At 35.3% G+C, this 20,380-nt stretch overlaps 1 protein-coding gene and 1 long non-coding RNA gene across 3 annotated transcripts in view; one reads left to right on the top strand and one right to left on the bottom strand.

Moving 5' to 3' along the window:
* LOC148949766 (uncharacterized) overlaps positions 1-20,380 on the bottom strand; it is a 107,440-nt gene that overhangs the window by 75,159 nt on the left and 11,901 nt on the right. The gene's annotated exons all lie outside the window — the stretch shown is intronic.
* LOC148949767 (dual specificity testis-specific protein kinase 1-like) lies at positions 4,808-5,695 on the top strand. The gene has a single exon (XM_089093116.1). The coding sequence runs from the start codon at positions 4,808-4,810 to the stop codon at positions 5,693-5,695; it is 888 nt and encodes a 295-aa protein (XP_088949242.1).

Raw genomic sequence — 20,380 nt, 5'->3', positions numbered from 1 at the left:
CTGAAAAATCTGCTTGGCTTTCTGGACAACAACTTGCTAACCTATATCAAGAGTTTATAAACGAATTCCCTGTTACATCAATTGAAGATCCTTTTGACCAAGATGATTGGAATGCTTGGAGCAGTTTCACAGCTACTACGGATATTCAAATTGTCGGTGATGACTTGACTGTAACCAATCCCATACGTATTCAAACAGGAATTGCTCCTTTTGAAAGCCTGCCTCCTTTTGAAAGTGCTTTTTTCGTGCTCACAAAATGGCAAAATCTCGGTAACCGAACCAATTTGGTTCACTTTCAAAAGGAGGCAGTTTTCCGTTTCCGTTTAAATTTCAATGAGACTTGTTCCACGTAGCGAGTAACTTTTATCTATTAAAAAAACAAACTTATTTAAAAATTTGAAGGTATTTTTCATGTTTGAACTAAAACATTAAAATTATTGCTCAGGCACCATAAATATTTTTGCAGTTTACATTTTAGCGATTCTGAACTGAAGTATGCTATACGGGAATTTTTATTCTTTTAGAATAATAACATTTGTAGACGTAATTTTTTTCATAGTATGACGAGGCACTCCGCTTCACCTTCGCCAAACTTTTACTTTTATTTTTTAAGATTTTTGAATTGTTGGTATCCCTTGTCAAAATATACACCAGTATTTTTGCAATTACCAGTTTTTTGCTTTTTAAGCAATTTAATATTTTCAATATAACTTTTCTATGCATGAAGATCTTAAATTTTTCCATACAAGCGTGACATACAAGCGTGTGAATAAAAATGACGTCACTCACGTCAATTTTATTCTTCTAAAATTAAGGCCCTTAACGAATTTTCTCAAACTATCCAGGGTTGCAGCGGTAACTAGCAACCTACTAAGAGACGATCACGCCCATAGTAAGAAATAAAATAGTCCTTAGCTTCTAAAACTAGAATCAGATCAAAAACCAAAGTACACTATTATAGGAAACTTAAATATGAGTTTCAACGCCCAACCAGCTGAGGGGAATAACGGAAAAACAAACCTGCTTTCGATGCGGAATATCATGGTTGCAGCCACTTTTATTGATTTTCAAGCCAATATATTTTCCTTGTTTTTCAAGCCAAATGGACAGTAAGTTTCCTATACAGGGGTATTGGGCAAGCCGGTTCTAATAGTATACTTTGTTTTTTTATCTGATTCTAGTTTTAGAAGCTAAGGACTATTTTATTTTTTACTATGGGGTGTGATCGTCTCTTAGTAGGTTGCTAGCTACCTTTGCAACCCGGATCGTTTGAGAAAATTCGTTAAGGGACTTAATTTTGGAAGAAAAAAATTGAAGTGAGTGAAATTGAAAAAATACCTTCGAGTCAATGCCAGTTAAAGGCCTACATTTACTGAAATAATTGAATATCTCTCTAAAATTTACCAGGCATTGCCAAAGGAAGCAGAACGTAAGGACATTGTGGAATCAAAGGGGGTTTCGGTTCTATAAACAAGTTCAACAGATAAAAGTTCCAAAAAAGGATACAAGCCTATGTGTTAATCTAGCTCCTTGGTTCCGATGCGAAATTGGAGGGGAGGGGGGTTGAAACCAATTAAAAGAATAGTGTATGTTTTGCGCGCATATCCACAAGCAGAGATCAACCCACGGTACTACCTCAGGTTAACTCATAGATTTCCCTACTGGCTTTCAATTTGCAATCCAATGAGCATTCTCTAGTTATCTGTTGTTATGTATGATCCTATATTAGTTAAAGTTTCTTCAATTGAAAGTAAAGAGCAAGATCAAAACTTCAAATGACTAGAAATTATTATCTATGTGACGGGTGTTGCCACCTCCTCAGTGCCTCGCTCTTTAGGCTAAAGTTTTTTTAGAACATTCAAAAAATCTTATTATTCTAATCAAACGGCCCTTGTGTTTCAGGATTCCTTCTTAAAAAAATGGGACAAAAAGTCACACTTTAGCATAAAGAGCGAGGTATTGAGGAGGTGGCAGCCCCTCGTATACGAACAGTTTCTGTTCGCTTTAAGTTTTGATATTATTCCGTATTATCAGTTGAAATAACTTCTTTTTATTTATTTAGTTTCTGATCGAAATTATGCCGGGAAATCAGGCTCTATATCCATGGAAAATTCCTTCTCCCCATGGACAATTTTTCCATGGAAAGTTATTCCCACGTGAAATACCTCGCATCCCACTAGGGAAATTCCTCCCAGACAATTCCATTTAGCTGAATACTTCCCCTGAAAAATTTCTTGCGGACGGTTACGGATGATTTTTTTTTCCTAGCGCACTTTCATTTGGAAAGATTGTTTCAAAATCATGCTGGAAAGCCCCTCTTCTGTGGAAAAGCTTTCCACCAAACACCCCGCCCCCTAGTAGAGTTTTTCCCGCAGAAAATTTCCTCTTTAGAATTTGATCCGTGTAAAACTCGCCGACGGAGAATTTTTCCCATAAAAATCCCCCCCCCCCCCCCACAGAAAGATATTCTACACAGATCCAATTTTCTGCGGACAGAACATTTTAGCGATTCTGAACTGACGTATGCTACATGGGATTTTTTTTATTCTTTTAGAATAATAACATTTGTAGACGTAATTTTTTTAGTATAACGTAGCACTACGCTTCAATTAGGCTTCAAACTTTTAGTTTAATTTTTTAAGATTTTTGAATTGTTGGTATCCCTTGTCAAAATATACACAAGTATTTTGCAATTACCAGTTTTTTGCTTTTTAAGCAATTTCATGTGAGCTTTTCTATGCATGAAGATCTTAAATTTTTCCATATAAGCGTGACAAATTTGACGACGTCATTGCAAATGCAATACTGATGTAAATAAAAATGATATCACTCATGTCAATTTTTTGCTTCTAAAATTAAGGCCCTTAACGAACTTTCTCAAACTATCTGGGTTGCAGCGGTAGCTAGCAACCTACTAAGAGACGATCACACCCAATAGTAAAAAATAAAATAGTCCTTAGCTTCTAAAACTAGAATCAGATCAAAAAACAAAGTAAACTATAAGAACCGGCTTGCCCAATACCCCTGTATAGGAAGCTTACTGTCCCTTTGGCTTGAAAAACAAGAAAATTATATTGGCTTGAAAATCAATAAAAGTGGCTGCAACCATGATATTCCACATCGAAAGCAGGTTCTTTTTTTCCATTTTTCCCCTCAGCTAGCTGGGTGTTGGAAAATCATATAGCTGTATAATGGCTCGTTTTAAAGGAAATTAATGTATTTATAAGCCTTTCACAATTAACAAAACTAATTTCAAAAACAAAATCCTTTTTTTTCGAAAAACTGCATTTTTCTATAGCTGTTTAGCAGATAATGTTACGCTTGCCTCCTGTAGCCAAACTTTTTTTGGCTCTACTCCTATAGTACTTATCTCTATAACGTTGCACTTTATTTTCGTATTTTTATTTTAGTTTTTAGTTCAGGATCGCTAAAGTTATTCTGTAAACTGCAAAAATATTGATGTTGTCTGAGCAATAATTTTAATTTTTTCATTAAAACCTAGAAAAAAACCTGAAAATTTTAAAATTAGTTTCGATTATTACGTTCTATAAGATATAATAAGTGAATGCAATATTTATACAGGTATATCTTTCGACCAGACAATTTTATTTTATTTATTCATTTCAGGATCGTTAAAGTTATTATGTAAACTGCAAAAATATTTATGGTGTCTGAGCAATAATTTAGATTTTTTAATTAAAACTAGAAAAATAACTGAAAATTTTAAAATCAGTTTCACTTATTACGTCATATAAGACGTAATAAGTGAATGCAATATTTACATATGTTTATCTTTCGACAATATAATTTTGTTTTATTTTAGTTCTCAGTTCAGGATCATTAAAGTTATTATGTAAACTGCAAAAATATTTATGGTGTCTGAGCAATAATTTAGATCTTTTAATTAAAACTAGAAAAATAACTGAAAATTTTAAAATCAGTTTCACCTATTACGTCATATAAGACGAAATAAGTGAATGTAGTATTTACACAAGTTTTCTTTGGAAAAGATAATTTTATTTTAGTTCTCAGTTTAGGATCGCTAAAGTTATTATATAAACTGCAAAAATATTTATGGTGTCTGAGCAATAATTTGAATTCTTCGATTAAAACTAGAAAAATAGAGGAAAATTTAAAAATTAGCTTCACTTATTACGTCATATAAGACGTAATAAAAGAGTGCAATATTTATACACACTTTCATACATTTATACAAACAGAGTGCATATTTATTTACATAGATGAATATTTTATTCATTTTATTATTTTATTCTATATTATATTATTTTATTCATTATAAAACGGAAAGAACTCTTGCCTATACTAACTTCCATAGGAAACTCAACTATATAAAAATAGTTACAAATCTAGCTAAAACCTAGTAAAAAAATAAGCCACTGCACATAGTAAATATAATCGACAATTTATGAGAAACTGCATTCCTGTACAACATAGTAACAGCTAATGGCCTTTACATCCTAGATCAAAATAGTATTTTTAACATAATCAAAAGCATGTAGATATAGTTATATAAAATATGGTAATTCCTTTACAGTTTTAACAAAAAATCTGATTGGTGAATTGAAACCAGAGTAATTCCTGAAAATTTTAAATAGAATAATTCTGTTTCATGGATCGTTAAAGTAATTATGTAAACTGCAAAAATATTTATGGTATCTGAGCAATAATTTCAATTTTGTAATTAAAACTAGAAAAAAAACTGAAAATTTTAAAATTAGTTTTGATTTTTTATAGGTTCTTGATACTTGACAAGGGGTTTTATGGGTAATAACAATCAAAGTAAAATATGTCTGTTCAAAATATCACACAGTTAGATCCAAGTGATTTTTCCAATATGGAAAGTTTGACGAACAGGATTGAGTTAAAAACTTACAAGGCGATGTACAAAGGTTCGATTTCGGTGATGATAAAGGAATTTACTGGATGTGACAGAAATGCTTTTGACCAAGAGGCGGTACTGCTGCAAAGACTAAAACATAAGAATATTGTGAAATATTTGGGCTCAACTTCTTTGAGTACAATTTGGGAAGGTCAACAGCACGTCTTGGAATATCCATCCAAAGGAAGCCTCAGAGCCAACCTCATAGAAAGAAAATTGTCAATCAACACTCGCGTATCAATCGCAAGGGATGTTGCTTCTGGTATGAAACATATGAATAATAGCAATATTATCAAGAGAAATTTGAGCATAGAGAATGTTCTCCTTAAAGAAGATGACTCTGCAGCAGTTTCCGACTTAATGTCAGCATATGTTATCCCAGATAAAGCCAAAAAAGGTAAGTATGGGGAAATTCAAGACTTTCCTAGAGTAGCCCCAGAAGTTTGTTCAGGCGGTGAATACGACACATCGAGTGATGTATATGCATATGGAGTAGTTTTAGCCGAGATTACCTGTCACTGTCCATTAGAACAGGTAAAAGTAATAAGTTACACTCCTGAAAAATCAATTGACACGAAAACTTTTGAGGTTAACATCCCTAAAGATAAAAATTCTATTGAATTATATGATATTGCTCAAAAATGCCTTCGAATCGATGCCAGTGAAAGGCCTACATTTACTGAAATTATTGGATATCTCTCTAAAATTTACCAGGCATTGCCAAAGGAAGCAGAACGTAAGGACATTGTAGAATCAAATGGGGTTTCGGGTCTTATAAACAGATTCAACAGATAAATGTTCCAAAAAAGGATACAAGCATATGTGTTAATCTAGCTCCTTGGCTCAGATGCGAAATTGGAGGGGAGGGGGTTGAAACCAATTAAAAGAATAGTGTACGTTTTGCGCGCATATCCACAAGCAGAGATCAACCCACGGTACTACCGCAGGTTAAATTGTAATATAGGTATCTGAATAGAGATAAAAATCGACAACCTATTTTTTCTAGTTTTTCATATAAAACACTTAAGAAGTTTCGTTTTTACAGGTGCTAACTCATAGATTTCCCTACTGGCTTTCAATTTGTAATCCAATGAGCATTCTCTAGTTATCTGTTGTTATGTATGATCTTATACTAGTTAAAGTTTTTTCAATTGAAAGTAAAGAGCAAGATCAAAACTTCAAATGATTAGAAATTTTCATTTATGTGACGGGTGTTGCCACCTCCTCAGTGCCTCGCTCTTTAGGCTAAAGTTTTTTTAGAACATTCAAAAAATCTTATTATTCTACTCAAACGGCCCTTGTGTTTCAGGATTCCTTCTTAAAAAATTGGGACAAAAAGTCGCACTTTAGCACAAAGAGCGAGGTATTGAGGAGGTGGCAGCCCCTCGAATACGAACAGTTTCTGTTCGCTTTAAGTTTTGATATTATTCCTTATTATCAGTTGAAAAAACTTCTTTTTATTTATTTAGTTTCTGATCGAAATTATGCCGGGAAATCAGGCTCTATGTCCATGGAAAATTCCTTCTCCCCACGGAGAATCCTTCCATGGAAAGTTATTCCCACGTGAAATACCTCGCATCCAACTAGGGAAATTCCTCCCAGACAATTCCATTGTAGCTGAATACTTCCCCAGAAAAATTTCTTGCGGACGGTTACGAGTGATTTTTTTTTTCCTAGCGCACTTTCATTTGAAAAGATTGTTTCAAAATCATACTGGAAATCCCCTCTTCAGTGGAAAAGCTTTCCACCAAACTCCCCGCCCCCTAGTAGAGTATCTTCCGCAGAAAATTTCCTCTTTAGAATTTAATCCGTGTAAAACTCCCCACGGAGAATTTTTCCCATAAAAAATCCCCCCCCCACCGAAAGATATTCTAGACGGATCCAATTTTCTGCGGACAGAACATTTTAGCGATTCTGAACTGACGTATGCTACATGGGATTTTTTTTATTCTTTTAGAATAATAACATTTGTAGACGTAATTTTTTTCATAGTATGACGTAGCACTACGCTTCAATTAAGCTTCAAACTTTTAGTTTTATTTTTTAAGATTTTTGAATTGTTGGTATCCCTTGTCAAAATATACACAAGTATTTTTCAATTACCTTTTTTTTGCTTTTTAAGCAATTTAATGTAAGCTTTTCTATGCATGAAGATCTTAAATTTTTCCATATAAGCGTGACAAATTTGACGACGTCATTGCAATACTGATGTAAATAAAAATAATATCACTCGCGTCAATTTTTTTCTTCTAAAATTAAGGACCTTAGCGAATTTTCTCAAACTATCTGGGTTGCAGCGGTAGCTAGCAACCTACTAAGAGACAATCACACCCCATAGTAAAAAATAAAATAGTCCTTAGCTTCTAAAACTAGAATCAGATCAAAAAACAAAGTACACTATCTCTGATCTTTATCGCTCCACAGAGCCAATGACCTTTGGTGAACTTGGACAAACTTTTCACTATAAAAGTGCGACTTTTGGAATAGCTTTACAGTACACAAGACCCGAAGAAACTACTTTAAGTCTTCTAATATTAATAAATCTTGATCTACAATATTTTAAATAATTTGGAAAGATGTTTCCCAGATTTGAAGGGAAAACCATAATAAGGATTGAACAAAACCCTCCTGGGCATGAAAGCTGCCAGGAAATTCCCTGGTGTATGTTACCAGAATCTTTGTTTTTATCAATGTTTAAATCAAAAAAGTTCTCATTTTCTTACTTTATACATTTCTTTTAAATGTATTTTTCTTTCCTTGGAGAAATTTTTGCCCTCCTGGTCTTCCTTGCCAGTATTCATGTTACTTTTGGATAATTTACACTTTGAACTCATTGCTGAAATTTTATTTTTCTCAACTACTTTCCAAGATAGAAAACAGCCATTTACCTAGAATTTAGCCCTGGATATAGCCCTTAGCTATTTGCAAAGGTTTTGTGATTTTATGTGTTTTTTTTTCAAAATGCATTGTAAGCCAGCTGTTGACACAAAATAAGGATAAATATGGAGTATTCTATATTTCTTACCAACAAACAGAATGAACATACCACTTGATGCCTTTTTTTATGTTCTTTTCAAATATAATAATTACTTTTATTAAAAATTCAATTTTAAGCCCTTTACAGAAACTCAAAGATGATACCTTTTCTCAGATTTTAGCTACAGCTTATCTACCTCTGCTAGTATCTTATTTACCTTAAATTGCACTTTGGAGCAAAATACAGTCCAACGCTGGATTGCTCTTGTTAAATCAGGTTTACCTGTAAATTGAATCAATTCTTCAAAAATGAGAATCTATAAATGCATAGGAAATATATAATGTGGACTATATATTGGATAAGGTTAGAAAAGTTAACTTCTACTTAAAACTTTTTTGCATGCTGACCAAAGGTCTGTGTTGTGTAGGTACCAATCTCCTGATCCAATGCCTTCGACCAGGAGTGCAATGCCTGGTTGGGGGCAAATCATCTGACAATTCCTCTGTTATTCCCCCAGATTTCTCCAGGTACCCAGAGCAGGGTCGACTCTGGCTGAGCTTACTGGGTCGCACCATTGACCCCTGTTCCAAACCAAATAACCAGCATCACCAGGACTTGAACCCCTGACCTCTGGAGCTTGAACTAAGAAAACCTAACCTAACTTAGAAAAAGCTTTGTCGAAAAAACTTCAAAAAGGACTTATTCGACTGAAAATCAAAGAGCTAGTGCCCTTTTTAATAGTCGAAAGTGATTGGAGGGCAACTAACCACCCTCTGACGCCCACCTTTTCCCCAAACACATCCAATCAAAATTTTGAGATAGCCATTTTGTTCAACGTAGTTGAAAATTCTGGAAATTAGGTCTTTGAGGATAAAAACCCCCACAGCCCTCAGGGCAAGGGTTGTAAGTTAAGCCCTGGGGGCATTTTTATAGAAAGCGTTGTCGTAGAAACTTCAGAAAGGGCTCATTCGATTGGAAATTTCAATGGCTAGTTCCCTTTTGAATAGTCGAAAGTGATTGGAAGGCAACTAACACCCCTTCCACGCCCACCATTTCCCCAAACACATCCAATCAAAATTTTGATATAGCCATTGGTAAACGAAGTTGAAAGTTCGTGAAATTATATCTTTGAGCAGGACACTCCCCCCAGAGTCTTCAGGGCAAGGGTTATTAGCTATGCCCTGGGGGCATATATGGTTCTTATGGAAGGAATGCTCATGTAAATTTCACAGAGGGCTCATTTTATTGCAAATTGAAAGCTCTAGTTCACTTTTTAAGTGTCAAATGATATCAAAGGGTAACCAGCTTCCCCCTCCCCCAAACCCTTTTTTTCCAAATGCATCCGATAAAAATTTTGAGATAGCTATTTTGTTAAAAATAGTTCAAAGATCATATAACAAAAATTTCAGTGTCGACACAACCCCTCAGGTCCCGGGGGCAGGCGTTGTAAGATATGCCCTGGGGGCATCCAATAAGAACTTTGAGATACGGTAGCCTTTTTTTTAAAAATAGTTCAAATACCATATAACGAAAACTCTGGGGCCGACACAGCCCCCAGGGCTCGAGGGCAGGCGTTGCAAGTTATGCACTGGGGAAATATATGGTTCTTATGGAAGGGATGCTCGTAAAAACTTCAGAGAGGGCTCATTACATTGGAAATTGAAAGTTCTAGAACAGTTTTTGAGAGTCAAAAGAGATTGGAGGGCAACTAGCCCCCCCCCCCCCCCGCCCAAGCCTTCTTTTTCCAAACCCATCTGATGAAAATTTGGAGAAAGACATTTTGTTAAAAATTGTTCAAAGGTCGGATAAGAAAAACTCTGGTGTCAATAAAACCCCCCAGGGGAAGGCGTTTTACGTTATGCCCTAAGGGCATGTATGGTTCTTATGAAAGGGATGCTCGTATAAACTTCTTAGAGGGCTTATTTGATTGGAAATTGAAAGTTCTAGTTCACTTTTTAAGAGCCAAGAGAGTTAAGGGCAACTAGCCCCCCACACTCTTTTTTCCCCAAACCCATCTGCTACAAATTTTGAGATAGCCATTTTTTTGGATATTGTTCAAAAATTAAATTACAAAAACTCCCCCCGGGGCCCGGGAGGATAGGCGTTATAAGTGTTGTCCTAAGGGGCATGTATGGTTCTTATAAAAGGGATGCTCGTATAAACTTCAGAGAGGGCTCATTTGATTGGAAATTGAAAGTTCTAGTTCAATTTTTAAGAGTCAAAAGATATCCAAGGGCAACTAGGCCCTCCCACACACCCTTTTTTCCCCAAACCCATCCGATAAAATGTTTACAATAGCCATTTCATTAAAAATAGTTCAAAGGTCAGATAAGAAAAATTCATTTGTCCAAGAAACCCCCCAGGGCCCTGAGGCAGGCATTATGACTAATGCTCTAGGCACATATATAGTTCTTATAGAAGGGATGCTTGTATAAACTTCAGAGAGGGCTACTATGATTTGAAATTGACAGTTCTCGTTCACTTTTTAAGAGTCAAAAGAGATCGGAGGGCAACTAGCCTCCCCCCTAAGCCCTCTTTCCCCAAATACATCTGATAAAAAATTTGAAGGGATGCTTGTAAAAACTTCAGAGAGGGCTCATTTGATTGGAAATTGAAAGTACTAATTCAGTTTTTGAGAGTCAAAAGTGATTGGAAGGCAGCTAGCCTCCCCCCACAAAAAGCCTTGCTCCATTTATTTTTTCCCAGGGGCACTTCATATAGAAGGGGTCGTCGTATAAACTTCAAAGGGGGCTCATTCGATTGGAAGTCGAGAGTTCTAGTGTGCTTTTTGAGAGTCAAAAGTGATCGGAGGGCAACTAGCCCCCCCCAAGCCCTTTTTCCCGAAATACAGCTGATAAAAATTTCAGGTAGTCATTTTGTTAAAAATAGTTCAAAGATCATATAACAAAAACTCCTTTACGTATGGCCATTTCGTTAAAAATAGTTCAAAGGTCAGATAAGAAATTCTCCTGTGTCACCGCAACCCCCTAGGGCCCGGGGCAGGCGTTGTAAGTATTGCTCTGGGGGTATATATGGTTCTTATGGAAGGTATGCTCGTATAAACTTCGGAGAGGGCTCGTTTGATTGGAAATTGGAAGTTCTAGTTCACTTTAAAGAGTCAAAAGATATCGGAGGGCTCCCCCTCCCTCCATGTCCTTTTTTCCTCTAACCCATTCGATAAGAACTTTGAGATAGTCATTTTTTTTAATAGTTCCAAAAATCATATAATGAAAACTCCGGGGTCGACATAAACCCTCAGGGCCCGGAGCCATTTCATTAAAAATAGTTCAAAGGTCATATAAGACAAATTCCTGTGTCAAAGAAACCCCCCAGGGCCCTGAGGCAGGCGTTATGACTAATGCTCTAGGGACATATATAGTTCTTATAGAAGGGATGCTCGTATAAACTTCGGAGAGGGCTCCTATGATTGGAAATTGAAAAGTCTTATTCACTTCTTAAGAGTCAAAAGAGATCGGAGGGCAAATAGCCCCCCCCCCTCCACGCCCTATTTTCCTCAAACCCATCCGATAACAACTTTGAGAGAGCCATTTGTTTGTAAATAGTTCATATGTCAGATAACAAAAACTCCTGTGTCGACACAACCCACCAGGGCCCAGTATTCTACTTCATTGCTCTTTGCCTTTTTGGCAATACTAAGTAAAAAACAAAAAAGGCAAGTTTTAATTGGGATTTAAAGTATACTTATAATGCCTCCTTGGCATTATTGCAAATAAATGGTCTTATTAGTAATTTGATTGCGGTTTTTGCCATCCAATATAGCTACAATATTTTATAAGTGAATGAAATAAAAAAATTGCGATTCTAGGAAAAACAGATAAAACTGAGCATTATTGTCATTACACTTTTTGGAATTATTCTACAAATGAAAGATTCTTATTACTTTTATATACCAATTAAGACAAGCCATTGTACATGGGGATTATCTGGCACATCGGAGATATTTCAAAAAGTTGTTAAAATATTCTAAGTTGATCCTATTCAAGATTTATTTAACTTGATCCTATTTCCAAGAATAAGCATAATGAAAATTCATAAATTTGGGCCTATCCCCTTACGTCAGGCACATACACAGATGACAATCTGCACTCGCGTATCAATGAAGCAAAAAAAGGATGGGTGGACTAATTTCCCCCTCAGATCATCATATGCCTAAGTATTGAATACCGGCAAATGAAACGTTCGTAAGCCAAATAGCGTGTACAACAGAGAACATTGATGAAGATGCCTTGCTGGCTTTTATTTTGATACACCATTTATGGTGTGTTTCAATGTTTGCTGATGTATTAGACTTTGAGAATGTGTCTAGTCATAGTTAGTTGATTTAGTTTTAAACAATTTTGGTTACGAGTCCATCAAGTGCATTGACTCTTAAATCTTGAAAAATGTAGAATCTGAACTTCCTGGGTTTGGCGTACGGAAGTAGGCCCCCACTTAAAGTGGGTCCAAAGATCCCCCTTAATTAAAAGTGTATAATTCGTGACCTAATGCTCAGTTTAATGTCCTTACAATGTTCCATTGATGCACCAGTGCTCGAGAAAAACAATAAAAAGAAGACACATCTGGTTTGAAGCTGCCAAAAATCTGTCTGAATTTCCCAAAAATTGGTCTGAATTTCCCAAAAATCTGTTGTGCAATCAATTTAATTGTAGAGATGAAAATAAATAGGATCTATTTTAATGAATCAGCTTTAAATTTAAATTTTTTTCATAAACAAGGCCGTTTTTTATGATTTTTTTTTGTCCCACTTGCAAAGGGAACTAGGAGGGGAGCATTCAAAAGAGGATTTTAAACACTCAGTCTTTTTTTGCCATGGAGATTTCTATGGCAGACTGTTTCTGGTTTCAAGCCATTGAACTCCAGAAAAGACACTAAAATCAAATTTTTTGGTGCCATAATGCATTTAATGATGGCATGGCCATGACAAAATGCTACAACTCATATGAATATGAGTTTTAGCTGTTAAATGACCTTTTGAACTGCACTCTGCAGTGTTCTGGTGCCCTGTTAGTGATACTGTAGAGAAATAAAAAGGAAAAAAGTAGCGTTATTAGTGCTTCAAGCTCTTTTTCAAAATTCCCATAAATCTGTTTCTGCACTTTTTTTTATGCGTTTTTAATGCTTTTGGTTGCTATGGGTTTGCGGTTTTCTCTGTACTATGTTGCTGCTATATTGCAGAATTTAATATTTGCCTGTCTTATATAATCAAATATACAAAACAAAAAGATTGAGGAGAGGCATAGTATTACGTAGATACTTTCGGAGACCATACTGCCTTTCCATGACGATAAAATAAAAGTTAAAAATAGGGATAAAATCCTTTTTAATAGACAGTGTATAATAGATTTCACAAAAAATACCAGATATTTCGGTCACATATGCAGTGACCGAAATATCTGGTATTTTTTGTGAAATTTATTATACACTGTCTATTAAAAAGGATTTTATCCCTATTTTGAACTTTTATTTTAAGGCCTAGTATTGTATTAAAACAACCTAAAATAATAATAAAAAATACTTGAATAAGAATTAACCAATGAATAAAGACAATTTTATTCAAATTAACTTTTATTACTTCCCACAAAACAGGCCATGTTACACTTTTCCATATTTTATTGCTTAGAATGGGGGTTGAATTGAAGTAAGGTTGAGTTGTATGGGTGACGAGTTAAATGGGGTAGGGTTAAAAGTGGGTGGAAATGCATGGAAACTTTGCACACCCCTCCCCCTGGTTGTCCTTCATGTACGCCTGTGGGTAGCTCCACAGGAGGCACGGACCAAGGGTGGACCTTGTCCCTGGGGGTCCATAATATAAACTGGGACACCCTCGCCCGGGGTCATAAATACAGGTGGAGGAGGAAGAAGGCACCTCAAATGTACACTCAAAAGGGCCCACTGGTTTGTCCACAAGTCCCAGGAGTTACAAACCTTCTCCCAGTTATGGGTTAAATTGCACGGTGATGCAGAACACCGTCACGGGAGGATCCTCTTGAGGAGGACAACTAGGGCAGGACGTAAGATCAAGGTCTATGGACAACGACGTCTGCAAAGGGCTGCCTCGACCCTTTCGGGGTGCCTGCAAGACTGGGGACCTTGTGGTCAACTCTATTTCTACTTGAGGAGTGGTGCCCCTCGAGGAAATTATAGCCTAGTAAACGACATAGAATTTGCACGGGATTCTGACTAATGGATAATTCTTCTGGGCTTGGTATGTTTTGACCGGCGTCTGTGGGCTGAAAAATCTCTTCCTAGCTGATTTGTCTATTATTGGTTTCCTCCCTGGAGTAGCATGATATTGTAGATATGAATATATAATGAATCGGAGGTAATAGGCTTGAGATTGTCTGTGCAGGATTTCGACTCTTGTTGATAGAAGAGCATCGCCAAGTGCTGAAAACCATGTTGTGACCAAGATGGGCCCAGGATTGCAAAAAGCCCCCATTCATGGAGGTCCCAAGGACTTCTTGCTATCCGGTTCTAAGCCGGCTTAAGCACTTCGGTGTAGACTTGAGAATATATGTGATCCCCGTCCTGCACTGGTATCCGGGATCATTGCTTTTCCTGAGGCGAAAATAATTTCAATGATTTAAAGAACATGAAAATTGGAACTTGGAATGTTACGACGTTAAAAAATGACAATCGTATCGAAATTTTGACTGACGAATTCAGACGATTCGAACTGGATTTATTAGGAGTTTCAGAAACTCATATCCCAGGGGTAGGAAGTATCAAATTATGTGATATGGAATTTGTTTACTCAGGCAGGAAGGATGGGGTACATAGACAGGGATTAGGGCTTATAATGAATAAGGAAGCTGCCAAGTCTTGTTTATGCTGGGAAGGCATTAAGAATAGAATGCTTATCGTTCATTTTATGACTGAAAATATCAGGGTATCAGTCATAGCAGTATGTGCCCCTGTTGGACCGACTGAAGGAGATAGTAGTGATTAAGATGAGTTTTAATTACTGCTACAGGAGGAAATAAACAGGGCCCGAGTCGGACATCTGGTATATTTTATTGGTAGATTTTAATGTTCCGGTCGGGCGGAGTGGGGATAAATGGTATCCTAGCGTAGATAAATTTGGTGTAGGAAAAGAAAACAGTAATGTATGCAGACTTCTGCAATTTTGTAAGTACAACAATCTAGTTATAAACAATACAGTCTGTGGTCATACATGGCACATAAGTTAACGTGGTATTCACGTGATGGTAAGACAGCTAATCTTATTGATTATGTTATTGTAAACCGAAGACTGGCAGGATCAATACAAAATACTAGGGTATATAGCAGTGTCTTTATTGATTTTAAAAGTAAAGATCACCATCTAGTCGTGTCAAGAGTTAATTTAAAGCTGAAATATCGGAAGGGTAACTACCTCCCGGGAAGTTATGATGTTGGTAGACTCCAGGATAAGAATTTGAGAGACACTTTCCAGGAACAGTTGAATACTAAACTTAAGAGTTTAAAATTTGATAATGTGGAAGATGGTTGGAATAATTTTAGAAAAATAATTTGTAAAATTGCTGAAGGTGTCTTAGGGAAGAAAGCCAGAACTGCACCTAAGAATATTAGTGAAAAAGCTTTATGTTTGATAGAAAGGAGAAAGGACTTGTACAAGAATTACCTTAGTGATAGATCATATGAAAACAAAGCGAATGTAAAGAAGGTGGAGAAAGCATTAAAATATGAACTAAGGAGGTGTGAAGTGGAGGCAATGGATAAAATTGCCGAGGATTTGGAAGATGCAGCTAGACGGCACAATAGTAAAATATTGTACTGGCATGTTAACAAATTGAGAGGGAGTAGTCAATGCGGACTTGGCCCAGTTAAAGATAGGAATGGGGCCGCAATTAGCGATAAGGAAAAAAACTAAAGAGAGATGGGCCGAACATTTTGAGAATTTGCTAAACCGAGATAGAGTTGAAGGAATAGATATAGAAGAAAATGAAAAAGTTTGTGATACATTGGATGTGAAGGACGATTTGTTTTGTGAGGAGGAATTAGCGACAGTACTAAAAGGACTAAAAAATAATAAAGGTACAGGTGCTGATAGGGTGGTAAACGAGTTTCTTACATATGGTGGCTCTGAGGTTAGAAATAAGTTACTGAAGATTATGAATATGATTTTTGAAAAAGGGGAAGTACCTAATGATATTAGGAAAACCTTAATTAAGCCGCTTTATAAGAAAGGTGATAAAAGTGAGTGTGGTAATTATTGAGGGATTGCATCTCTGTAGGTAGTAAAATGCTTAGTAATATGATACTTTTTAGACTGAGAGATGCCGTAGACAAAGCTTAAAGAGAAGAACAGTGCGGTTTTAGAAAAGGTAGAGGATGTGTCGACCAAATTTTCACTCTTAGGTTAATAATTGAGAGTGCCTGAGTTTTCAAACACCTTTGGTTCTCAGTCTTATAGATTATGATAAGCGTTCGATTCTGTTGATAGAGGAGCTTTAGTAAAGGTTTTATCCTTGTATGGTATACCAGACAAATACATTAAAGTGATTAGTGCTATGTGCGAGAATAACACTGTTGCGGTTAAGGTAGGAAATGAGGTTATAAGCTGGTTTTGTATTAAATCAGGAGTTAAGCAGGGTTGTGTTCTATCCCCCTTTATATGGATTATTTTGATGGACTTTGTTTTAAGGAGCACAGGAAAGGCAATGGGAGACGACGGAATCAAATAGGGAGGGAAAAGTCTCCAGGACTTAGATTATGCTGATGATTTAAGCATCCTAGATGAAAGTGTGAGCAAAATGAATGAAGTTTTAGAGGTTTTGCGAGTTCAGGGTACTAGAACAGGTTTGAAAATAAATGTCAAGATGACTAAATCCCAAAGGCTAGAAATAAGTGAAGATGTAAAGGTGATGTTGGTTAACGAAAAGATTTATAAGGTGGGCAGCTTCAATTACCTTGGTAGTATTATTAGTAAAGATGGTGGGAGCAGTAAAGATGTCAAAAGTAGAAAAGCCAAGGCTCATGGTGTTTTTTCACAGTTGAGAAAAGTTTGGAAAAATATGAAGATAAGTCTGAAAGCCAAGATTAGAATATTAGAAGCCACAGTGATGACAGTGGTCAAATATGACTCTGAAGTATGGGCGCTACGAAAAGCGGATGAAGGTTTGCTCGATATTTTCCAGAAGAATTGCTTAAGGATTGTTATGGGTACCCGGCTGACTGACCGTATTTCAATCAAAAGTCTATACGAAAAATGTGGTTCAATACCGCTCTCTAGGGCCCTAATGAAAGAAAGGTTGAGGTGGCTAGGGCACGTTGTGCGGATGAAGGATGACAGATTGCCGAAGATTGTTCTTTTCGGCAAACCGTCTAGGGCTAAACGGAAAGCAGGTCGTCCTCGTCTGGGGTGGGAGGAAGTCTTAAAGAAAGATTTAAAGGAAATAGGAACTTCATGGGCGGGTGTATAAAGGGAGGCTTTGAATAGATTGGGATGGAGGAGGACCGTGCGCAGCTGTGTTGGCCTCAGGCGGCTTGGTGCTGCGGTGAGTTTTTAGTAGTAGTAGTAGTAGTAGATGCTTGTATAAACTTCAGAGAGGGTTCATTTGAATGGAAATTAAAAGTTGTAGTTCATTTTCTCAGAGTGAAAAAAGATCGAAATGCAACTAGCCCCTCCTGCCCTCCACGCCTTTGGGTTTATCGGATGGACAAACTGATCTGATACAAATTTGAGGTGACCATTTGGTTAAAAATAGTTTAACCATCAGATATTAAAACTTCGGGGTCGACACAACCCCCCAGGGCCCAGGGACAATCGTTGTAAGTTACACTCTGGGGATATATATGATTCTTATAGAAGGGATGCTTGTATAAACTTCAGAGAGGGCTCATTTGATTGAAAAGAAAAAGTTCTAGTTCACTTTTAAAGAGTCAAAATAGACCGAAGGTTAATTAGCCCCCCCCCCAAGCCCTTTTCCCCCAAACCTATCCTATAAAAATTTTGAAATAGCCATTTTGTTAAAAATAGTTCAAACATCAGATAATAAAAACTCTGAGGTTGACACAAACCCATTTTTTCACTTTGATATTGTTACGTTGATACCACAATTGATACTTTGATCAACATTTGATTTTTTTTAAGTTTAATTTTGAAATAAGGAATTTTTGAAAACTTGAAATTTTTTGCAATCGAAACCCAACAAAAATTAAATAAAAAAAATCCCGAAAAATAAGTTTTTCAAAGAAAAGTAAAGGCCATTTTAAGCCTAATCTCAGCAGATACAAATACTTGTTAATATTCAAACTCAAAACGACCAGAAATTACTATTAAAGAATAAATGAAACCCAAAACGAACAGAAATTAAATAAACAATCATAGCAAAAAACATACAACAAGTAATAATATAAATGAATAAATAGATCTTAAAGCGAGTAATGCTTAGACTGAATATGAAAATCAAGCTTAAAACGAAAAAAATTATTTTCCTATTGAAGTATAAATGAAACTTAAAACGAACAGAAATTAAATAAACAATCAATGCAAACAAACATACAATAGATATTAATGTAAATGAATAAATAGATTTTAAAACGAGTGAGGCTTAAAATTGACTACGCAAATCAAGCTTAGAACGAACAAAAATCACTCCAAACAAGAGATTGGGTATCACCTCTTTCTCTCACTGTAAAAGTCTAAAACCTACTGCGTCCTTGCCGCCTTACTGAAAACTTTATGCGTCTTGAACAGTCTTGGAAAGTATAAACAGCATCAAATTGAATATTTGATGTATAATGATATTAATTGTTGAAAGATCTATCAGTTTAAGAATTTATTAAAATGTAATTTTATTTTTATTTTCAATGCTTTACTGAAAACTATATGCGTCTTGAACAGTTTTTGAAAGTTTAAACAACATCAAATTGAAGATTAGATATATAATGATATTAGTTGTTGAAAGATCCATCAGTTCAAGAATTTATTTCATTCTAATTTTATTTTTATTTTCAATGCTGTAAAAACTGGAAAAGAAAATATTTGTAATATAATTCGTTTTCAGTGAAACGCCAATCACGCAGTAGGCTTTTGGTTTTATTTACAGTTAAGGAAGGATGTAGTATCCAAACTCTTTTTTGTAGTGAAACTATATTTGTTTTGAACAACTTTAAAAAGAGACAATAAATTAAACTGAATTTTTGATGTATAATAATATTAATTGCTGAAACCTCATCAGTTCAAAATTTTACTATAACATTAATGTTTATTTTCAGTATTAAGTACAAAAGAAAATATTTGTCATAAAATTGGTTTTCAGTAAAGCCCCAATGACGCAGTAGCTTTTAGACTTTTACAATGAGAGAAGGAGGCGATACCCAAAGTCTTGTTTGTAGTGATATTTGTTCGTTTCAAGCTTGATTTGCATATTCAATTTAAGTTTCACTCGTTTTAAAATTTATTTACTCATCTACATTAATATCTATTGTATGTTTGTTTGCATTGATGGTTTATTTAATTTCTGTTGGTTTTAAGTTTCATTTATACTTCAATAGGAAAATATTTTTTTTTCGTTTTAAGCTTGATTTTCATATTCAATTCAAGTATTACTCGCTGTAAGGTGTATTTATTCATTTATATTATTGTTTTTCGTATGTTTTTCGCTAGGACTATTTATTTAATTTCTGTTCGTTTTGGGTTTCATTTATTCTTTAATATTAATTTCTGGTCGTTTTGAGTTTGAATTTTAACAGGTATCTGCTGAGCTTAGGTTGAAAATGGCCTTTATTTTTCTTTGAAAAATTTACTTTTCGAATTTTTCTTTTAATTAATTTTTTTTCGTTTTCGATTGCAAAAAGTTTCAAGTTTTTAAAAATTCCTTATTTATTCAAGTTTTTAAAAATTCCTATATCTATTGTATGTTTGTTTGCATTGATTGTTTATTTAATTTCTGTTCGTTTTAAGCTTCATTTATAAAAAGGTATTGAGTGGTATTTTCACTTTATTTCTAGGTCAATACTAGGTCCTTATTTATTCAAGTTTTTAAAAATTCCTATATCTATTGTATGTTTGTTTGCATTGATTGTTTATTTAATTTCTGTTCGTTTTAAGTTTCATTTATAAAAAGGTATTGAGTGGTATTTTCACTTTATTTCTAGGTCAATAATAGGGACTGCTCCATATTTACCAAAATAAGCACAAAGGATTATTCAAAACCAAAAAATTACCAGCCTTTGTATACGGTAAGAATAATTGTTCCTTGCCAAAATGTTGGGGTGGGGGGAGAAAAAGATGTTACCAACTGCCTGGTAATTTTTACCAACTGTTTATTGTCAATAATAAGCATAATGTCCATTTTGAATACAATATGTAAAATCACTGCACAAGTTGGTAAAACCACTGCATTTACCAACCAAGATTCAGATTTTGGTACACATCATGTCACTATTTTAATGCTGTTTATTTAACCAAATGGAAAATTGTGGCACCATCTGTAAAATCATGGCAGGAGTCAGTAAAACTACTGCGTTTACTG

This window comes from Artemia sp. Qi Xiang Cuo, chromosome 8 (assembly GCF_049724085.1).
Source record: "Artemia sp. Qi Xiang Cuo chromosome 8, ASM4972408v1, whole genome shotgun sequence".
Classification (NCBI taxonomy): Eukaryota; Metazoa; Arthropoda; class Branchiopoda; order Anostraca; family Artemiidae; genus Artemia; species Artemia sp. Qi Xiang Cuo.
This window is presented reverse-complemented; position numbering and strand designations above follow the sequence as displayed.

Bases quoted from the DNA above. Each gene is read 5' to 3' on its own strand.
- LOC148949767 (XM_089093116.1), top strand. From the start codon at position 4,808: ATGTCTGTTCAAAATATCACACAGTTAGATCCAAGTGATTTTTCCAAT.